This window comes from Corvus hawaiiensis, chromosome 26, assembly GCF_020740725.1.
Source record: "Corvus hawaiiensis isolate bCorHaw1 chromosome 26, bCorHaw1.pri.cur, whole genome shotgun sequence".
NCBI classification, from domain to species: domain Eukaryota; kingdom Metazoa; phylum Chordata; class Aves; order Passeriformes; family Corvidae; genus Corvus; species Corvus hawaiiensis.
Genome location: NC_063238.1, coordinates 27,370,679 through 27,391,965, shown reverse-complemented (window position 1 = coordinate 27,391,965; position 21,287 = coordinate 27,370,679). Strand labels below are relative to the sequence as shown.

The 21,287-nt window shown below is 43.4% G+C and overlaps 1 protein-coding gene across 3 annotated transcripts in view; it reads left to right on the top strand.

Moving 5' to 3' along the window:
• The window catches only part of SYBU (syntabulin), a 40,899-nt gene extending 23,558 nt beyond the window's left edge, over positions 1-17,341 (top strand). The window contains exons 1-5 of one of the 3 annotated variants that reach the window (XM_048329196.1): positions 8,205-8,504; positions 10,290-10,392; positions 12,803-13,006; positions 13,967-14,116; positions 15,283-17,341. In XM_048329196.1, the coding sequence (XP_048185153.1) occupies positions 10,352-10,392; positions 12,803-13,006; positions 13,967-14,116; positions 15,283-16,384 (1,497 nt within the window). In that variant the 5' untranslated portion in view covers positions 8,205-8,504; positions 10,290-10,351 and the 3' untranslated portion in view covers positions 16,385-17,341. Of the gene's footprint in view, positions 1-8,204; positions 8,505-10,289; positions 10,393-12,802; positions 13,007-13,966; positions 14,117-15,282 lie in introns of those variants that run through there. The other 2 variants (XM_048329194.1, XM_048329195.1) reach the window with 2 other exon arrangements.
• Positions 17,342-21,287: the final 3,946 nt, after the last annotated feature.

Here is a 21,287-nt window from a genome sequence, read left to right as displayed (position 1 = left end):
TGTATATTCAAGCAGGTTTGTTTGGGTTTTTTTCTCCTCTGCTAATCCGGAGCAGAATTTGAGCCAGAAAGGAGAAACTGATGCTATACACACTGCACACCCTTAAGCATTTGTTTTAAAATGTGTGTAAGGTCAACATAAAACATGCCTTGAAATTTGTGTATTTACTGCAGTGAATTTTCTGTGCCTTCTGGTTGCTTTCTCTGGGTTTCAGCCCACTTCACCTTCACCGAATGAAATACTGTGCATACGAAAGAGTCCATTATGAATCTTCCCTTAGGAAATTTTTTTTGTCCTCTGCTTTTAAATTACAATCTGTATGATTTATGCCAGTGTTTAAAATAGCTTCCTGATTCCCTGGTTAAAGTATTCTGAACCTACTCCAGATACATTTTACTACGCACAACTCCCACTCAACCATGAGTTTTTATTTCAAGTAATTTTTCATGAAATAACATACATCGCAGTCAGAACCCTGTGTAGCTGTTACATAGTTTTCTTTACAGTTTTCCAGCTGTATTCCTCCTCCCATGATAAACTGTTGTCAGCATGCATTTTTATCTTAGAAAACACAAATTGCATTCCCTTAATCTCCCTTAATAAACAGTGCCCTGTAATGCTGTTATCATTATTGTTGACCTTTTTTGGAATTTCTCCAGGTTATTAATGCCTTTTTAATGAGAATCATGGGATTTAAAGTGTTTTGTGAGCAGTGTTTACTCATGAATTGATAGATTATTTCCTTTTCTATTTTTCTTTTCATCCCCCTATCGCTTTTTTGTCTGACATTTTACTATGTTCAAAGCAGAGCTATGCAAGCAATTGATTTGGGGATAGCTGCCAAATCAAAACATTAAAGAAAATCTTTGTTTCAGACTGAACAAAGGCCAGATTCAATCTAAAATATTTTGAATGTTTGGGGATTTTTTTTTTTATGTTTTTACCCCATTTTTAGAAGAAGAAAGACATTTGTTAGTTTTCATAATTAAAGCATCATTTCAAACAGTAGAAAAATCTGATTCTCCATTTTTCTGGCCATGTTTGACTTCAAATCATAAATACTTTTAGTGTTCTCTGATCTGGGTATTTTGGTGACCAAATTACTACCTAAAATATTTGTTTCCCTCTGAGTCATTATTTCAAATACTTTTTGAGCAGTATTGAGTGGATAGGTCTATATATTCCTTGTGTTTATATATCTGTATTTATGCATAGGAGTGGAGAGCTAAGGGAATGTCTTTATTTTAGTCATGCAAATCTCACTTATTTGATTTCACTGAGTTATAAAGACATTGGTGAGTGGGTGGTGACTGAGCTCAGAACTGGAAGGTCAAGCATAAACAACTTACCAGGTCTTTGCAGGTAGTGGTGTCATTTTGAGCATCTGGCCTATTTAAGCAGTGGTATTTTACTTGCTTTTACGTACCTAGGTATCTAAATCCTGATGAAGCTGCGCTTTAGATGTCTTCACTCTGTTTTGGTTCTCACTTGAAGTTAATAATTCTGAGCTTGGGAAGAGCCTAGGAGAAAGGAAAAATGCCTGTCCAGTCCCTGTTCCAGTAAAGAAACCACAATTAATACTCATAAAATAAAACCCAGCAGCCAGAACAACTGGATAGAAGTTGCCCAACTTAGCCAAAACTTTAGATTGCAGAGCATTTTCTCAGCTCTGTTGTGTGCAGGGGGGAGTCTTCTGATGGAGGTGGGAGCTGTGGGAAATTCAGGCCTGTTTGAATTTCACCCATGTAGCAGGGGTTAATGAAGACAGGCCTTCCAAACTGGGTGGTTTTATGGAGGAGCTGGAGAAGGGCATGACAAGCTGCAAGGATGGGACCTCATCTATCAAGTTCTTATTGCTGGATGCCATGGTCCTGGGGGTGTGATGGAGCGATGACGTGCAGCCTCCTCCCAGTTCAAAGCTAAATCTGGCCCTAAGAATCCCAGGTGGTGCCTTTCTTTCCCCAGTAAAGCAGAGAGCATAAAAGAGCTGTCTTAGGGCCTGTTTTTTGTGGAACTTGATTTATGTGGTGTAGCGTGAAACACCCACCCTGGTCTTCTAAAGAGGCATCGAACTGTTCATCCGTTTTTAAGCTGACCTGCTTCTAGGCATGCCCAGAAACAAGAGTTTGGCAGAGCTGAGCAGCTTTGCTGAGTGAGACTTGTGGGAGGTGTTTCCCAGTTGAGATGGCAGCTAGAGAGAGCACCAGTTCCAAAATTCCCTTAACTCCTCCCAGGAGATGGAGACCCAGCCTCCTTTTGTGCATTCAGCCTCCAGCTACTGCAAGGTGGACATAGCTTTCCCAAGGAGCCTGAAATGTACTGCCTTTAAAGTGGCATAAAAAAATAGCAAACCTGCTTTATAATACTGTATTTTATATACACCTTTATGTAAAATCTATTTAAGAGAAATGAAAATTCTGCCAGGTTTGTTTCATATTTTATTAGTATTACATTGTTTTGCTTCCATGCTGAGGCACTTCATTACAGGTCTGTGTTCCACCTTTCTTAGATTCTGTAAATAATAGAAAGCTGTTGGCTTTTGAAATCTGGGCAGGCTATGTCTGTTTGCTAGAGCTGGTGGAATACAGCTTGACCACAAACGCGCAAGGATTAATAAGCTGAAAAAGCACAGGCTTCTTGTCTGTCATTTGTGCTTCTTAACAGTAAGGGTGAAAAAAGCAGCAAATGATGGCAGTCGTAACTTGAAATGCATTGGGCTCAGACCTACCTTGGATTTGTTTCTGTAAAAAATACAGTTTATGCAACCAATTGGTATACTGGGTAACATTTTACTGTTCTTTTCAATAGATGGCATTTGAACTTTATTAGTTTCTTGTAATCATTTCAGTGTGTGTGTTACAGTAAATATTTGATTAACTTACAACAAATTTTGCCTTTCATCCTGGGATTGCAGGGTTGTTTTGTCAGTTACCTCCCAGATATGTTTCTCCTTCCAATGTTTTTCCCTTGCCTGTTGAAAACATGTCAAACTGATTTAAAATGTTTTATGCACATCGTAATGAAAACCATATGTCTTATATTAAGGGTGACTATGCAAAAGCTTTCACTTGAATCAGGTTTTGCATGCAATTTCATGCACTTGCAGATACACTGTGCACGTGGGCCTGTGCAGCTGCTTGCTGTGCCCCAGACAGCTTCTCTCCTCCTTGCACACGGGAACCAGATTTAGGAGATGTGTTGAAGGGGCCTCTGAAAGCCCTTTGTTAAACTTCAGCCACTAACGTGACGGGAGGGCTGGGATTTTTTCCCAGTCTGTGATGAAGTTTGCTGCCTCTCTGTGTACTGCTAAGTTATCCCTGCCAAAGATGACATTTTCCAGTTCCTAAAAATACTTTTGACCAGCCTGTCCATTTCCCTTCAAACAGACCAAATAGTACTGCCCAGTACATAAAAAAATCCCCTGAAGTGATACTGCATGGTTGCTTATAAAAAATACTAGTCCATAGGTGGATTTACACATATAATTTATAAAACTGTCAAATGCAAGTGTTATACAATTCGCAGTGTATTTTTTGAACCTCCAGTCTCAATGTTTGTATTGAAGTTGGTGTAGGAAAGCAACTTCCTTCCATCTCTGATAACAAAGAGCCTTTTTTGTTTGAACATGAAGATAAGTTCCCCAGACTGTTCCCTTCTGCTCCATGAGCATATGTTCCCCCTGACAAAGGTCACTTCAGGCTGAGAAGAGTGAATTTATGGGAGTCATTTTTAAGGTGTTGTTAGAATGACTCAAGTTGCATATGGAAACAAAAAAGTAATTAGGTCAGGCTGATTTCTGTATGAAAAATCTCCTTAAAAATACATAAAGCAGAAAAAACCCTCCAACTTGTAATGCTTAAGGTCTGTTCCAACATCCGCTTTTGGCTTCTCTACAAATCAGTGAATTAGAAACAATTAAGAAAAACACAAGCCCAGATCATAGTGATATGCAGAATATGCATGATGGCTCTCAGCCAATGTCAGTAATTAGTTTGTAGTGACTGTGTTTTGAGAGAAGAGCTTGATTGATTGTGGTTTCACAGAATACATAAGTCACATTATGTATTCATGTTGAGATCTGCAATGCTTATAATTTGCATTAGTGCAGTTCAGATTACTACTAAAATGGTAGTACTTAGATCAGAAAACTGCTTAATGAGATTAATTATTTGATAACAATCCTTCTTTCAAAGTAAAAAGAACAAGCAAGAAAAATGAGCAAAAATCAAGATAAATAATCATTTGTAAAATCACATTTAGATCCAAACACAGGGAAGCAGGATGTGTGTTGCAGTCCTTCCCAAAATATGTCTGGTTTTGAGCTAGAATCTTCTTGCCCAACACGTTTGAACAATTCATGGAGACCTACACCCAAAGTTTTGCTCCACGTCCCCTCTGACTGCGTCTCTGCCAGCTGCCCAAGTTCCCAGCTGTCACTGGGCCATGCAGCCAGCTGAAATGTGGCCACAGACCTGCCTGGTGAGGGAGAACTGTCGAGCAGTTGGGTGGATGTCCACCCAAGACCATTCATTGGCCAGTGCAGTGGGACAGGGAAGGGATGCCTGTTGGTACTCTTAGGATTGACTATGCCCGACATTACTGTACCCAGCTTCTTGCCATTATTCATGGAGCACAGCTCACAAACCTGAGCTCAATGACTACACCTCATATAAAACCAGAGGGCTGGTTAGGTACCAAAATCCAGGATTCACAGCAGAGAGCCAGGCACACCCACAGGAGATGTCAGAGAGAAGTGGCAATCTCCCAGGCTTAGTCACCTGCCGGTAGTCCTGAGTGTGCCCACATGCATGCCCTGGATTCACTGTGAACCTCCATACCAGAGCCAGATACCTCTGTGAGTGCAGGCATCCAGCAGGTTTCATTCCTCTGAAATACGGCCAGTGCTAGTGCTAGCACTCTATGCTGTGTCACGGCTGAGTAGTTAGAGCTTGAGGAAAAGGTCTGAGTCCGGTGCCCTCTTTAGACCAAAGGAGCTCAAATCTACACTTCTCCTAAGAGTTTCTGAACCAATGCAACCTACTGGGCATCCTCAGCTTCCTCCCCTGATGTTAGACCTCATTATAGTGGAGAGAGTGAGACACAGAGCATGTGGGAGCAGCTTCTGTCACCCAAAGATGACAGCAGTCCACATGGAGGAGAGCTGTGACCTGTTCCTTACTCTCAGGGTTGCTTCTGCTTTTACCCAGTTACTGTTCAGTGTGAAATATAATAATTAAGTTCAAAATAAGAGTCTCTCATACAATAATCCTAAGTCAAATAAGTAATAAGTCAGAGGCCAGGGACTGGAACCAAAACCCACTGTCATCTATGGTCTTGATGCTGTGAATTCAGTACATTTCCCACTAGGAGACTTTGCCTTCAAAATGGGTCATTTTTTAAGGGTGTTATCTGAAGAAAAGCCTGAAATGCTAAAGCAAGATTTCATCGCTTCTTTGCAAGTTACTTTTTTTTCACATTTTTCAGTGTATGCGAGCAGTGTAGTTTTCTTTCTTAGGTAGTTTGTGGTGTACAAAATCTATCTTCCAGGAACAACCCCCTATTAAATAGAAAAATAAAAGCAGCATTACTGCATCCTGGAAATAAACTGCTTATGCTGTTAAATATTGGAGCTAGAGAGGTAGCTGAGTTAAAGCTCTCAAGATAAATTGAACCAAATCTCTTAAAAATACAGGTCCTTTCATTAGTGGGCATTACAACTGAATTCTCTTTACTTTTCCAGCTGGTTCTAATGACTTTGCTGGATATTTTTTCACACAGTCAGGCCCAAGCTCTACCCCTGGGGTCTCTAAATCAAGCTATCTAGGGAGACAGCATGCCACTTACTCCTCTAGTAACTGCACCAAAGTGGTTAATATGTATGCATATTTTGGTTTCCTTGCTGTATAACAGAGTGCTTTTGAAGGCAAGAAAGCTCAGCAATTTAAGTGTTTTACATTTTGAGGACAAGCTGTTTCTGTCAGCACTGTTTTATTTACAGCTCTGTTTCACTGGCTATATGCAAAACCTACTTCAAGACTGATATACATATAAAGAGGTCATGTTTATGAAGCCAGAAGATAGCTAAGCTCTGTGGTTTATGTACTTTGGCAGCTGTGAAGCAGTGGTGAAGTTCGAAATAGGAAAGATGTACACAAAAGGACTAAATTTTAATAAGCCAAATAAATCCTGAGTTTTGGGAATCCAGTTCTGCTGCTGCTGAGCTATTAATGTACCTGTCACAGATATTGCTTGAACTTTTTCTTTTTTGCCTTATTTTAATCTTACTACTTTAGTAGCAAATGGGCAATAAAAGGCAAACAGGAAAGTCTGAGCTTTTTTCTTACAGAAGGAAAAAATTAAATGCTAAAATGCCAGCAAAATTTTAAGACTGAGACCAGAAGACCGTGCAACAAAGTATCCACCCATCTCTAATGGCTGGAAATGGCAGCCTGGGACGCCATGCTGCAGGAGTGCACGTGGGGTTATTGTGTGACCTTGTGTAAGAAAGGTAAATGCTGTCTCGGTGTACATATAAATACATCCGTGACATGGTATTCTGTGCTTGCATACTGTCCTGGTAGGCCCAATGTACCTGATCTGTTCTACCTGTAAGAGGTGTGAGAGCAGCATGTGTGACACAGTCACTGCCCTGCTGTGGTCCTTGCCCTGCGGCTGAGGCATTGCGGAGGGTGGAGTTAAAGGTGGGGCTTGTCCCCACTCCCTGCGCCGGTGGGACGAGCACGCAGCGGTGCCGGCTGGAGGCGTACCGGCCCCGCACAGGCAGCTCCTTCTCCCGCTCCTCGATCCCGCCCCGAAACCTGTGATTGCGTCTTATGCAGGATGGGAAACCTGTCCTCGAGACATTCGTAAGAGTTTCCCGGTTGATTCCCGTGCTGGGACAGGACGGCGTGAGCGGCCCGAGCTGTGGTGGCAGATGCCACACGCGTGTGCCGGGCCGTGGGCAGTCGCCCTGAGTGCCTCTGCCCGGGCCGCACGGCTCGGCGCATGCAGCGCGGCAGCTGGCACGGGCTCCCTTGTCCTCCCTTGTCCTCCCTCCGTGCCAGCCGAGCTCAGTGACTGTCGCGACGCTGCCAGGGCAGCAAGGAGGCGAAAGGCAGCACAGAGCGTGATGCTGCCTGCAGAGCGCTCTCAGCTCGGTGCCACAGCCCATCGGGCGCTGAAGTGCAGGGACAGCACTGGGCTCTGCAGGATTTCACTCTTGCTTCTCAGGAGCAACCCTGGAAAATGTGACGGTACTTCGCTGGCCATCCTTGTGCTGTTCCTCCCATTGCACAAAGCAGTGCAGACCTCTGCTCTCGTGGAGTGGGCGTGCTGCTGCTCGCAGCCCACTGCCAGGCGGGGCGAGGCCGGAGGACGGGGCTCCCGAGCCTGGACACCGGGCTGGCTCCGTGGGCTGGGACACTGACGGCTGCAGCGTGGAGGAATATGGATGAGTGAACTCCAAATGACATACTGCTGACGCTGGTGACTCAACGTATAGCATCTTTTTCAGGAAGGGGTTAGTAAGACAGTCCTTTTAAAAGGAAGGTCTCTATTGGAGCTAAACAAGTTTTATGGCCAGTTAGGACAAAGGAATGCGGGGTTGAGAAATGTCAGTCTCTTTCATAGTAAACACTAAATTAATGGGCTGTTCTGGGTCTAACGTGTGAGCTTTTGTCATTACATAGTCACAGTGATAAAAATAGTCAACAGGTGTCCTTAGGGAGCTGTCAGACTGGAGAATGGCGTTAGGAGAATGAGAAGCCGTGTTCAGCTCCTGCCTGCACTGCTGCTAGACAAGGAGTTTCATGTTTTGTTTAGATATTTGTAAGACAGAAGTCACGCCTACCCAGGAGAATGTGTTGCAATGGATAGTTTATGGATAGATACCATGTTATTTTGCTCAGAGATCTCTACCAAATTGGAGAAGATGTTTTTTAAAGTTTCCTAATAAAATTGCTGTCAAGCTCTGCTACACACAATGCTGGCTTGAACATCACTTATACACTTAGAACCATTACTAGCAGTGACCCCTTTAACTTATAAAATGTTCTCAAAGATCCTATAAATAGCTACATGCCTAATTTTAAACATAAGTAGTCTCCTGTGCTAAGTGTTAAGCTTGCGTGTAGCTGTTATTAGAACTGGGGCCAGGAAGGTTAGTTCATGCTTTGAGGACACAGTTCCACATCTCAGATGCAGTTCAGTCTTTCAGAAAGTTCTGCTGATGGTGTGGTTGTGTTTTGAGGCTCCGCTGGCTCTTACCAGCAGTGCTCAGCTCTGCAGCTCTTGGTGCTCCAAGCCAGGCAGGTCAGGAAGAGGCAATTGTTAAGCCTTGCTGCTCTGCAATGCTTTCGATAGTGAGATCTGATTATGATGTGATCTACTTACCCAGAGATGATTGGCTAGGGCTCCTGCTCTCTGCGCCACAGCCAGGACTTGCCTTGGGAAAGCTGCTGGTGTCTTGCAAGCAAAGGAATGTTTTGGGGACCCGAACACCAGAGGTATGACATCTGTGTGACATGTTTACCTGTTTGGGTCTTGTTTAGAAAAGTAGTTTTGGGTGTAGTGTGATTCCAAGAGATGATTTGGAGTGTACATTAGTCTTGTAGATGGGGATGTTTTTTTATCAGGAAACTCTGTTGCATCTTCGAACATCATGTCCCATTATCATTTTGCTTCCCCAGGGAGAGGGTCACTCACTTTTACATCTGTAAACATGATATAAATACTCTGCAAAACCAAGTGGCTTTGCTGCTTTCCTTCCCTCCCCTTGCAAATTTGCATGCAGCTCTGATCTGGTTATGGCTGTGGTGGCTTGGGTCTGGCTATCAGGGGTGTTGTACTGGGTATGGAGCTGGTTAGAGTGCTAGAGCTGGGTCCCTGGGATCTCCTTTTGAGGAGCTAAGCTTTGTATCTGAGCACTGTGATACTGGGCTGAGGAATATCCTGGGATGGGCTGATGCAGAGGCACAGAGAAATGGGGGCTGGTCTCAGTCATCATGAGGTAGGGAAAACATTGGGTTAAATCAAATCACACCTTATCCTAGGGCCAGTTGCTAAGTGTTGCCAGATGGTAAGAATGGTTGCTGGATCAGCCTCTTTAAGGCTCTGAAGCCAGGCTCTGACAAAGCCTTTTCCCAGTCTTCAGGTATTCGGGGTGCAAGATGTGTCCTTCACCATCAGCTCTGTGAAGAATATAAGAGAGATTGAGGACTAGAAGGTCTATCTGCCACAGTGGGGATGATGGTAGCTGCAGCTGCATCTCCTCTGTGTGGAAAAAATAGCAAAAATAGCAAGTTTGCAGCTGCTGGCTGGGGATGTCTATCTATGGGAGAGCATCCAGAAATTCCCAGGTGAGACATGCTCCCCCTGGTCATCTGCTTAAAGGACGTTGGAGAGTTATTTCCATCCCTTCAGCCAAGGTCACCATTCATTACTGTGGCTCTACAGCATGAGACCTGAGTAAGGCTTAGGACATTTGCTGTTGGAGTGACAGATGGGAAAAAAATTATAGCTTTGGTGTGGTTTTTTTCCAGGCAATAAGACTTTATTAGTACATCTATCTACTATTGATCTTAGCAAAATGAGAGCAGTTTTCCTTGTATATGCCAGAGCTTGTGAAATAAAAGCTGTGATCCATACAAAATCAGTAATCAGACAGGTGACTTGGTACCTGAGAAGCACTTGAGACCTACATGTGATTATTGGATTATTTTAAGGTTATTAGAACTGCCTCACTATGCTTCTGCACCACATGAAAACCTGCATATGTGTGTACATGCATATATAGATATACCATTAGCCTGAACAAGTTCATACCATGCATGCACATTTATGTCATCTCAGAAAACAGAACAGAAGCAGTGAGCAGTGTTTCTGTATGGTTTAAAGCATGAGAAATATCCAGTTACAATGGTGTGTTCGCAATCACCGTGCTCCTGAAGGAGCTGTTTAAGCAGCCTCATTCATGTATTGATGGCTGTGAGAGAGCCAACAGGTTGTCACAACAAGTGTTCCTATCTGAGACCTAAAATGGCTTCTGTAGTGTGAGGGTTTTGTGTCCAAATGGTTTTTTTCTGCTCTTGTTGAAGTGCCAGTTCTGAAGAAATGTTGAAAATCTGGAACAAATCCAGCTCTTGTCCTCAGGGATGTTTGAAAATCCAAGCAACTTCTGAAATTCACCCAGAACAGACAAAGGAAGGATGCTTGTGATTCACTGTTATTTTGAAAACAATCTTTGAGTTAAAATTTCCATAATGTTTTCACTCTTTCCTTTTCCTTTCCAGGCAGTGAAGCCGATTTTAGCTCTTCAAGCAGCACGGGCAGTATTTCAGCACCTGAAGTCTATATGTCGGCTGCTGGAAGCAAGAGATCTTCTTTTTCTCGCAAGTAAGCAAAGCAATTTTTCCTGAATATTGCTAGTGCAAAGATAGGCTACTGTGTAAGGTCTTGCATTTTAAAACAATCGGGTTAACACAAGACTTTGGGTAGCACACTGGTGAGAACTGCAATGTAAGAAAGAAAAGAAATGCTGTATTCAACGCACAAAAATTGCCAGTACGCCAGATCAGCCAACTCATGGGGCTTTTTGTTTATTTATGGCAAGTATGGGAGATAAAAACAGGTAAGGCAGAAAAAGCATTGGCTGGAGTGGAGAGAGCTGGGTGTATGTTAGTTAACAGCAGTATTTCTAACCAGTTAAACCTTTTGGTCTTAACACTGTTTTATTTCTCTCATAAATTGTCAGCTTGGCTTACACCTTTCCAGATCATGATCTTATTTTTGGTGGAAGAAGTAGACAATACTGCCTTTGATGTTGGATTTTTTTTTTCTGAAATACCCTTGCCCAACCTTCCATGTAACTACAGCTAAATGCAGTTTTAAAAAAAAAATCATATCACAGTCATCTGTCTAAATGAACTTTTAATGGAAGATTTCTGTAAGATTTCTCCCTGTCATATGTAAATGCAAATTCAGACAGCTTGCGAATACAGGGGCATTGAGATGGAGCAGCGCACGTTGCGTTCTGCCCACGCAATCCCTGCTGGTTACATTTTGTGGAGCAGGAGGAAGGAGTTCAAATTGACAGGACTGGTTTCCTGCCCTTTGTGGAAGAGCTGGCAGGCAGGCTGGGACCGGCAGCAGGATACCCGTGTGCTTGAGTCACACAGGCGTCTGTCTGGAAGGTCGCGATGTGCCCCAGCACACAGTGATCATCAGTGAGGCTTTCAGAGTGCTTTCCTATCTGTATCATGAGACTGTTAGGAAAATAAGCACTACTTAAGTTCCCTCTAGATTACATCCAGCAAATTACTGGCTGCGAGAAAAAATGGTATTAAGTATAATATGAAGCCCTAAAATCACCTTACTTTCAGTAAGATTCTGTATCATTTCATGTACTACTGTGCCTTTTAATATAACTTTAAACTAGAGCATACTGACATACTTCGTTGGACAGAAGTCCTCTGTAATAAGGCTTCTTCAGATGCACTGCTATGTTAAGCACAGTCTGTGGAAGTTCTGCTGCACACCAGAGTTGATGATACACTGTACAAAGTGGAAAGAGATATCTCCTTTGCAGTATTTTTTAACTGCTCTTTTAACTGCTTGACTTTACTCGCTGTGAAACACTTCAGTGTTGTCACAAACCACAGTCCTGTACTTCATTGTAAAATAATGATAAAATCACCCAAACCGCAGCAGTGTGATGAAGGTTCACAGCAGCCACTCAACCATCTGTTCCTTATAAACTGTTCCATTTGCAGAGAAGGGAAAAAACCAAGTGAAACAATTTAAAGAAGAGATGTTGCTTCATAGTTCTGTGGTATTTGAATTTTTATATTCAAGCCTTCTTTTTTGCTGGCTGAGTTTGCCTTTTTCTGATTTTTTTTGGGGGGGTAGGGGGTATTTTTTGTTTGTTTGTTTTTTTAAACATGTCCTTTCATTACCATTTAGAAGAACAACTTCCATGGGAGAATGAAGGTAGCAGAGTAGTAGTGCAGGATGACAAACCAAGTGAGCAGGAGAGGGACACACCCAGAGAAGCTGTCCTCAGAGCACTCCAGCCCTTGGGCAGCTGTCAGGCAGGGAGGATACCAATTGCCTTCAAGCACACACGGTTGACAGTTTCTTTAATAAAGAATGGGAAAAGAAAGGTAGATATGTATGAGAAAAACTGGAAGAAAAAAAGAAAAGACTGTGCTTTCCTTTGTCTCTTTTATTACTATTTCAGCCTGCTCCCCGTGGGATTCAAACTATATCTAAGTGAATGAATAGCTGACCATGACAGATGAAGCACCCAGTATGCCAAAGGCAGAAAAGAACAGTGGCCCAAACAACATCTGTTTTCACTGCACACTGTGATCCCTCAGTCTGCTTGCCGAGGAGCATGAAAGCAGTCTTACAGCAGCCCTCCATGCACAGGCACCGCTCTGCAGGCCTGGCCAGGGAAAGCTGGAGTGTGGTTCTTTTGGCGTTAGTCCAGACCGCAGGCCTCTCATTACTTAACGGAGTCAAAGATTCAGGGAACGTGGATGATCTGATGGAGTCACTGGGAACTGTTCTGTCCATGGAGAAATACAAAATGGCTGAGATGTCCTTAGATCATGTAATTCAGACTGAGAGCCCCCTGTCAGTGAAAGAACATGCAGTGGCTGGTCATGTCAGAACTTTATTTCTTTCCAGCCACTCACAGTTATCTCTGGTTTTTTTATTGTTTAGAGAACTTCATGTGTAAAATAAGACACATAATGGGTTGTGTGATGAGAATAATGCTTTCACCATTTTGGTTCTTCTCCAGTCGTGGCCCTTATGGTCGGAATAATGGATCCTTATCCTACAAGTCTGGAGCCAGTCCACCTGCTTCCCATGGAAAGGAAACTTTGTCAACACTGTGCAAAAACCATCTGAGTCCTGCTAACATCCATCAGAGTTACAGGGCTTCTTCAGCCAGCAGCAGCAACTCAGGCTCATACAAAGGAAGTGACAGCAGTCCAGTGATGAGGCAAGTCTGTGTTTCAGCCTGCCAGTGTTGCGTACATTGATACCCTCTCTGCACAGTAGTGTGGGATCAGCAGGTCATGTTGCTCCTCACCATAGCTGTGATGCGTTGTATAGGTGGCTTGACAGTCAACAAGGTGCTCCATACCATGTAAAAGCTTTATTGTTTCAGCACTGTAAAATTCAAGTTTACTTTAAGTCAAAGCCATTGGCAGGCGGTTTTCACTCCAAGACAGGCTACTTCATGCATTCTCATGCCATCAGTTCTCATGAGGATTTGCTGGTTCATTTGTTGTGGGGTTCTTTTCACTTTGAAGAGAGTAGGGTGGGGTAGTGTAGGAAGCATGATACACTTGGGTGAAAATTCACCCCGCCTAGCCTTAGGCACCTCCCTAAGGAGTGCAGTTTCCTGTACAGGAAAGAGCACGGATACCTGCCAGAGCATGTGACACGTTGCAGAGAAGAAATAGCCACCATGCTGCTGCTGTTGCCGTCTGTCCCAGACAGCTTAACAGCCAAGCATGAAAGAAACACGCCCAAAGCTAGACAGGATGAGTGTAGATTTCAGTGTGCTCAGCTTTATAACTGCTGTGTGGAGCTGTACTCAGTCCTTGTGCTGCCTCACCTGGCTGTGTCTGTAGATGGGTGCCCTTGCCCTGCCTGCTCTTGGGTACACCAGCCATTTGGGGTGAGGGGATGGCTAATTATTTTAAAGTTAAAAGCCTCATTTGATGTAATGACACTGAAGCTAAGCACAGTAAATAGTAAATTTTGCACTATAGCTACAAATCAACTGTTTCCTCAAGTACTTTGATTTGCTGGGGGGTGTAACTTATGTGGACACCACGGAACCCCAGATGAGTCAAGCTTTGCATTTATCAGTCAGTGGGATGTTTTTCATTCTGCCAGGACTTAATAACTGTAACAGTGATGTTACGTGATGGTTTGTTTTGGTTTTTTTCAGGCGATCAGGGAGATACAATTCTTGTGGTGACAATCACAGCATTAAGCCACAAAATCCAGAGCAGTACTTGACTCCTCTGCAGCAGAAAGAAGTGGCAGTACGGCATTTGAAAACCAAGCTGAAGGAATCTGAGAGCAAACTTAAAGAAAGGTAAACTTCACTTCAGAAATCAGTCAGAAAAATTTATTTGGGAACGTTTAGGGCTGGAAGTGCTGAATGTTTTTACTCATTTCTTGATCAGTAAAGTTTCCATTAAGAAATTTGAAATATGATCAGTCCAATTAGGTTGTTTTCAGTATTTCAGGTTTCAGAGTATACTAAGAGGATGCAAAACAAGGAGTTTATTTATATGTCTCTTTTTCCTTTTTGGAACTTTCACAATAGAATACTTTAAAAGGACAACTTTCTATGAATCTGATTTAGATTGAGACCTTTTATACATAGAACAATTTCTACCTGCCAGCATGTGTTACCTTAGTGTCCTGTTCTACGTCTCTCAGTGAAGTAGGATTGCAAATGTCCCCCTTCTCCCCCGTGAAAGAAAAGTTCATACCCAAACTACTGTGCCTATTTGTGTTTTTGTTGCTTATATACTGATTTTTTCACAATAGCCCTTTGTATGGATGCTGAGCAAAGAAGTGACAATGTGCATTACACAGCAACATATGTCATCTCTTTTACTAAAACTGCATGTTGAGAGCTGGCTGTCCAGCACAGACAACCCAAGGGGGCACAAAGGGCTGTTTGAATGGAGCCCAAGGCAGAGTTTCATGCTCTGCCTCTGCATCTGCTAGGGCTGGAACTGACATAGGAGTCCCCTCTCCCCACTTGCTCCACATGTGCCTGCAGCAGCCTCTGGCTCCCTGCTGCGAAGAGTTCGCTGAGCCATGTGCCTGCAGACCTGAGCCCTCTGGCTGTCTGAGGCCACCATTGGCTCTGGCTGTACGTGACAAGCTGCTGGCAGGCACTGGGGATGCATCCAGGCAGCTGTTTCCCATTTCCTCCAGGACAAGGCAGTAGGGGAGATTTTAAGCACTGCACTGGTTAGGCCTTACCTAAAGGTCACCACTTGTGCCTCAAATTGTCCAGGATCATGGCACAGCCCACAAGGCTGCTGGTTTTGTGGGGAGGTCGGTGACTCCCATTAGCAATCAGCTGGCATGTCTTGGCTCTCTCAGAGGTGGCCGCAAATGGCACCTGGAGAAATTTGCTTCCTTCTTGGAACATCTCAGCAGCAGAGCCATCACGGTGGGGCCTCACGTTGACTTTAACTGAGCAGTCAGCAGAAGTGTTACAACATTTTTATTTTGCTACAGGGAAACAGAAATAGAAGAGCTTAAAGCTCAGCTGGGACGGATGAGGGAAGACTGGATTGAAGAAGAGTGCAATCGTGTGGAGGCAGAGCTGGCCTTAAAGGAAGCAAGAAGCGAAATTAAACAACTCAAGCAGGTTATTGAAAGTATGAAAAACAGCTTGGCTGAGAAAGACAAAAAAATTCAGAAATATTTCATAGACATAAACATTCAAAACAAGAAACTGGAATCCTTGCTGCAGAGCATGGAGATGGCTCAGAGCCACTCTGTGAGGGATGAGCAGTGCCTGGAATACACGAGCGATTCAAAGGGGAAGCTGTTAGCATTGTGTGCCACCATGCCAGACAGCCCCATCCCAGAGGACCAAGGTCTGGAGGAGGTGGCTGACAGTGAGCTGCTTCTTAGTGAGGACAGAGCTAACGGGACTGACTCACCTGGAGAGAGTTTGACCACCACAACCTCTGAGTTGAGTGATCCAGCTCCCTTCAGTGCTGCTGTAAATAAAGAGATGCTTGAAATCATTCTGGATGGAAAACTAACTTATTTCCAGGAGGAAGAGAAAAGCAACAACATGACAGCAGAACAGGCCATCCAGACTGACGTGGTGCCATATAGCTTAGATGTGGAGCAACTCATTCAAAACATCTTCAGGGCTCAAGACACCTGTCCTCTAAGCCCACCTTCTTCTTTGAAGGAATTGAGTGAATTTTCTCTTGGAAGCTTCAGTGATTCTGGTATCATAGTGGACTTAACTCCAAGTGATCCTAATTCTGCCATCCTTTTGTCTCCTATGGAGTCTCCATGCAGGAGGGTGGAGCACAGCGTTAATGAAAACCGTTTCATGAAAGAACTTGATTTTACAGAAACTCATGATGATGAAGCCTTTGAGTATGTCAATACAGGAATAAAGAGGAGATACTGGAGCAGCAGTCTCCTCGGGGATCTTCTGGCTGTAGCAGCCCCTGTTGTACCAACTATTGTGTGGGCTTTGAGTACTCAGAGAGGAGGAACAGATCCTATTTACAATATTGGAGCATTGCTTCGTGGTTGCTGCCTGGTGGCCCTGCACTCCTTACGCCGGACACCCTTCAATATCAAAACCTAAAGTCTACTCTGCCCCTGGGCACCAACTGGCTGAGGCAGAGAGAAAGAGGGATGAGGTAGATCATAAAAGGTTAATGTATATTCTGGCAGAGTCCATCATTTGCTTTTGACTATTTGATTTGCACTATAAATCAGTTCAAAAACATGTTCCTTGTTTAAAAAAAAAAAAAGCTGAACCTTGTACTTCCACAAGATGTTTTTAACTGGTGTTTTTAACAGTACTGCTGCTTACAGAAATAGCCCTCCTGCTTGCAGGCACCATGTCCCTCCCCTGGGCTGGTGACTTTCTGGTCCCAGTGCATCTGCACAGTGAACATGACCAGGGAAATCAGGAATTTGAGCCTAGAGCTCTTGCACGTTCCACTGCTGAGCTAGGATTAAGCTCAGTCACTCTCCCTGGATGGTTCACTGAGCAAATGTACAGCACTTTGCACTTGCTCAAGGATAGTGCAAGATGCATGAGGGAACAAATGGCCGGAGAAAGGTGGGGTATTTCTCTGGGCAGCACTAACCTTCCCTTAGGGTATCACACCTGTGCTCCAGAAAGCATGCTAGCGCTTTCCATTTGTTGTCCCAAGTGTCAATTCAATTTAGAGGTAAAACCCATATTCCCCAGGCAGCTTCCAGCACATCGTTTGTGCCTGTCTTGTGTAGTGCTCTTCTCAATTGTGCAATTGCTTGAGCATTTCACTAGTCTTGTGCATATACAGGGACTGTAACCAAAAATGTACATTGTTGGAAGTCTTAACGCTTGTTACAATGATAAGTATAGGCGTGGATACACTTTGGCTCTTAATGTTGTTTTAAAGTCTTTATGTATTGGAACCCGATAGTCTTTTGAGCCCTTTGAAATACTATGTATAAATGTATTGTGTTTTAACTTATTGTTTATTTAATTGCTTTATTGTAAATGACCTTTATAATCACAAGTTCAGTAAAGCATGATAGAAATGTCAAACGTGTAAGTGTTTTACTGTAGAAAAGTATAAAAAAATACCCCATCCCAGCTGAGCTGTCGGGTACAGGCTGAGCTAGGGAAGGTGCTGTATTGGGTACTGTTCCAGGAGAACAGAATTAGACAGAAAACCTGAAAACAGCTCCAAGTACAAGCAGTCACCAGGCTGATTACAGGCTCCAGCCAGGCTGCAGTTGCACACACAACCCACTCTGCTGCTTCACACTGCATTCACAGATGCTAGTGACCTAATCTTTGACCCAATGCAATAATCTGGAAACCTGTAACTCCTCAGTGCTGCAGTCCCAGGACAGTATCAGTCTTCCTGGCATTTAACAGAGGCCCAGAATGCTAATGGCTAATTTAAACCATCTGACAGTCCTGTGGTCTCAGTGTGCGTACACACTATGACCATCAAAACATGAATTCTCCACGTCCAAAATCTAAGATCTATGGGTCAATCGGAGGAGAGCAATGCTACCCAACAGGCAAAACAGTGGGGTTTATCTGGCTCCACCCAAGATTTCAACACCACCTCTGGCCATTTAAACCTCACTGGCCTCCTGTTTTCTTCTTCAGCAAAACAAGTGTAGTACTTCCCTGTGTGACCCAGAGCAGAAGGGATCCAGGGAAGCCTGATGGTGCCATGTATTGCTCTGCAGCTTTTGGGAAGGAAATTATGAGTAATCCACAAAGGAGGAGTATAATTGGCCATGTGTGGGGAGCATCTGCAACACTCAAGAGGGCGATACTGATGCTTACGGAGGTGACTTGCACACCTTTCATGTCCCTGTGACACCTGGGTGGTGAATTATTTTGTGTTCGCAGTAGAGAATCTAGAGGCTTCATTAAGCACTACATTAATGAAGAGAACTCTAACACATAATTTGAAGTAATATAGGTCCCATCTAACAGGGATGGACACGAGAGCATCTTGCTTGCTTTGCCATAACTTTGTCTTCCATGCTCTCCCACCTTCCTGGGTGCCTGCAGCCATCTGGCTTGCCTTGTGATACTGCTGCAATGCATATTGCTCAAAGATCACTTTCAAAAGCTTTTAAATTATAGGGACACTAGGGCCAAAATTACCAGTTGGAGGTATTATTAATGTAAATTTTACACAACCATGGAAGTTCATAACTCCTAAATATCTCTTCTCAGGACTGAAACACATTACAGAAAATTTTATTCCTACATCAAAATATGTCTGTGCAGGGCCAAGAGAGCAGTATTTTATACCTGGTGTTACCAACTTCATTACGACGTCAGATTTTTCTTTCACAGCCACTATTTTTTAAGTGATCTTTGCTTTGAGTGACAGTGAAATACACCATAATTTAGAGGAAAAAGTGAGTTTCAGTTCTAGATGCATTCATGGGTGACTGCGTGGGGGGTTTTTGCAGCAAGAGGCAACAAAGCAGCAAAAACCTACACTTAGTTTAAGATGCCAATAGGCCAATTTTATAACCATGTTTTGGGCAGGCTCCACTTAGCAGTAGTGTTTTTAAATGTGCTGTTAAAGATGCTAACACCAGAATAATGTCAAAGGTTCTTTCTGCCCTTAAGATTCTTCAGTCTGCTCAGCTCTCCAAGGCATTTGGCTATGCTTAGCGAGAGGTGACAGCGTTCCCATCACGTTCCTGATAAAAGTCCATGCTCTGATCTCTGTCCAAAATTCAGTGTGCTTCTAAGCTTCCACCTTTCCTCCTTCATCCTGCAAGGACATAGCTCAAGGTGCCCTTTGTTAAAACACACCTGAAGTACCATAATGCACCAGTCTCAGACTTTGGTCTTTGTCCCACGATCCAAAGAGGATATGCCAGTTGCTGCTCCAAACAGACAAACTTTTTTCCCTCCAATGTTACACTTTAGTCTTACTTATGCCTCACCTGAATCCCGCTGGTGCTATACAGAACTAGGGGAGGACCATCAGCCTCCAAACAGTTAAATAAAAACTCCCATCCTTTTTTTCTGAGTTCAGAAAATGCTCATACCCACACCCATACCCCACTGGAAAGTCTCACCTCAAAACATGCCGGTGAGGAAGGCATGCAGCTCATATACTATGGGTAAAATAGCGGACGCTTGAATTCGAGCTTATGGTATAGGAACCTAGTCAGGTCCTTCCTGGGCTGAAGGGATGGATGTTCATAATCCCATTACACATTTTCTTTCCAACCCAGGAACAGAAAAAGCCTTTCTTTAATATTCAGCTTAAGAGGTATCCAACATGCCCTGCTGCTGAAGATGCTGAGGCTCAGGCACTGCCCCCTTCCCACCAGAGATTCATCTCTATCCTTCACAGAATCACAGAACGCATCAGGTTGGAAGGGACCACAGTGGGTCACCTGGTCCAAACTCCCTGCTCAAGCAGGGTCATCCCAGAGCACATGGCACAGGATTGCATCCAGGCAGCTCTTTAATATCTCTAGGGAGGGATACTCCACAACCTCTCTGGGCAATCTGTTCCAGTGCACACTCATCTGCACAGTGAAGAAGTCCTTCCTCATGTTGAGGTGGAACTTTCTGTGCATCAATTTCTCCCTGTTGCCTCTTGTCACCCTTGCTTATGTCCTCTCACAAGGCTGTTCCTAACTTCTCGTTACACATTTCTCCTTCCTTTCTCTGCAAATCAACTCTCTCTCCTAAATCCCAAACTTCAGAAACATGTTCAGCACTGTTTCACGTATGTCCTATATAGAAAGTGCGTATTTTGCTCCAAATCCCTTCAGACAAATCAACGCAGGACCTGGCAAGCATGAACAACTACAGCACAGTCAAGGAAAGGATGATTTTTCCGTCATCCTGGCAGGTCAATCCTCCACAGTCAAGACTATCAGTGAAGGCAATCAAGTCCAGCTTTCAGCCAAGAAAAAAAAAAAAAGCATAAGGCCAACATCAAAATATGAAAGAGAAAAGGAGGAGCATACGGCAGCAAGAAGGAAAGAGAACAAGTGCACACAGGGGTGTAAAGGATCCCTCAAGGAACTCAAACCAATTGAAAAGATAGTAACAGAGCAGCAGCCTCAGGAAGTTTAGCAAAAGTGTTTCCATATTTGTCAAGGATAAAAATCAAGATACAGGAAGGAGGAAAGAAGAGAGAGCACAGGAAAAAGATGAAGCTGATAACAATGCATAGGTTATCACCATTCAAGAGACTTCCTCCAAGAGCAGTGGCCTCCCTACTGGCACCATGTCAACACAGGGCAGAGATGGGAGGAATCTCTAGAGCAGCTGTGCTCAGGTTTGGCAGGTAGATGGAAGGAAGAATAGCAAAGCAGTACACAGCAGGAAGGAAAATAATGCAGGACTCTCACGCAGAAGGTGGCAGCACCCAAGGGTTTTTAAAATGGCAGAAGGCTCAAAAATCAATGTGCTTTCATGATATATTCAGGGGCTTTGTTTGCAACTTAGTAACTAGCCCACCTGTTGTTATTTTTAATAAATAGTATTGATTTACATCTGTTTTATATTTATATTGTCTCAAATATAGCAACAGTAATCACTAAATTTTTTTAAATGAGACATAGCTTCCAACAGATTTCCCCTTAAACATGCAGTAGACAGCCAATTTCCTTGCCTTGTCAGCAATAGTGCAAGAATTGGTACCTCCTTGCTTACTGAGTGCTGTTAAAAGGACAAACACAGATTGTTATTAAAGCTTATTCATAAACTTTCTAATCTCCCATCCCCTATCAGATACTTTGGAGGTGTGTAGCAGGAGCCAATTTGCTTGCCATACTGCTGCACTGAAGTCTGCACTTGAAGTAATCCATTCTACTCCAGCCAGAACACTTGTGGAGAAAACATGCATGGCAGTGTTGGCTTCAAAATATATTTTAAAATTTAACATCTGAAAATTGCTGTCAAATCAGTTGACTTGTGCAAGATTTGAACCTATATGACAAGTATACTAAACATTTTTAAACTTTTCTGTGACTAAAGCCAT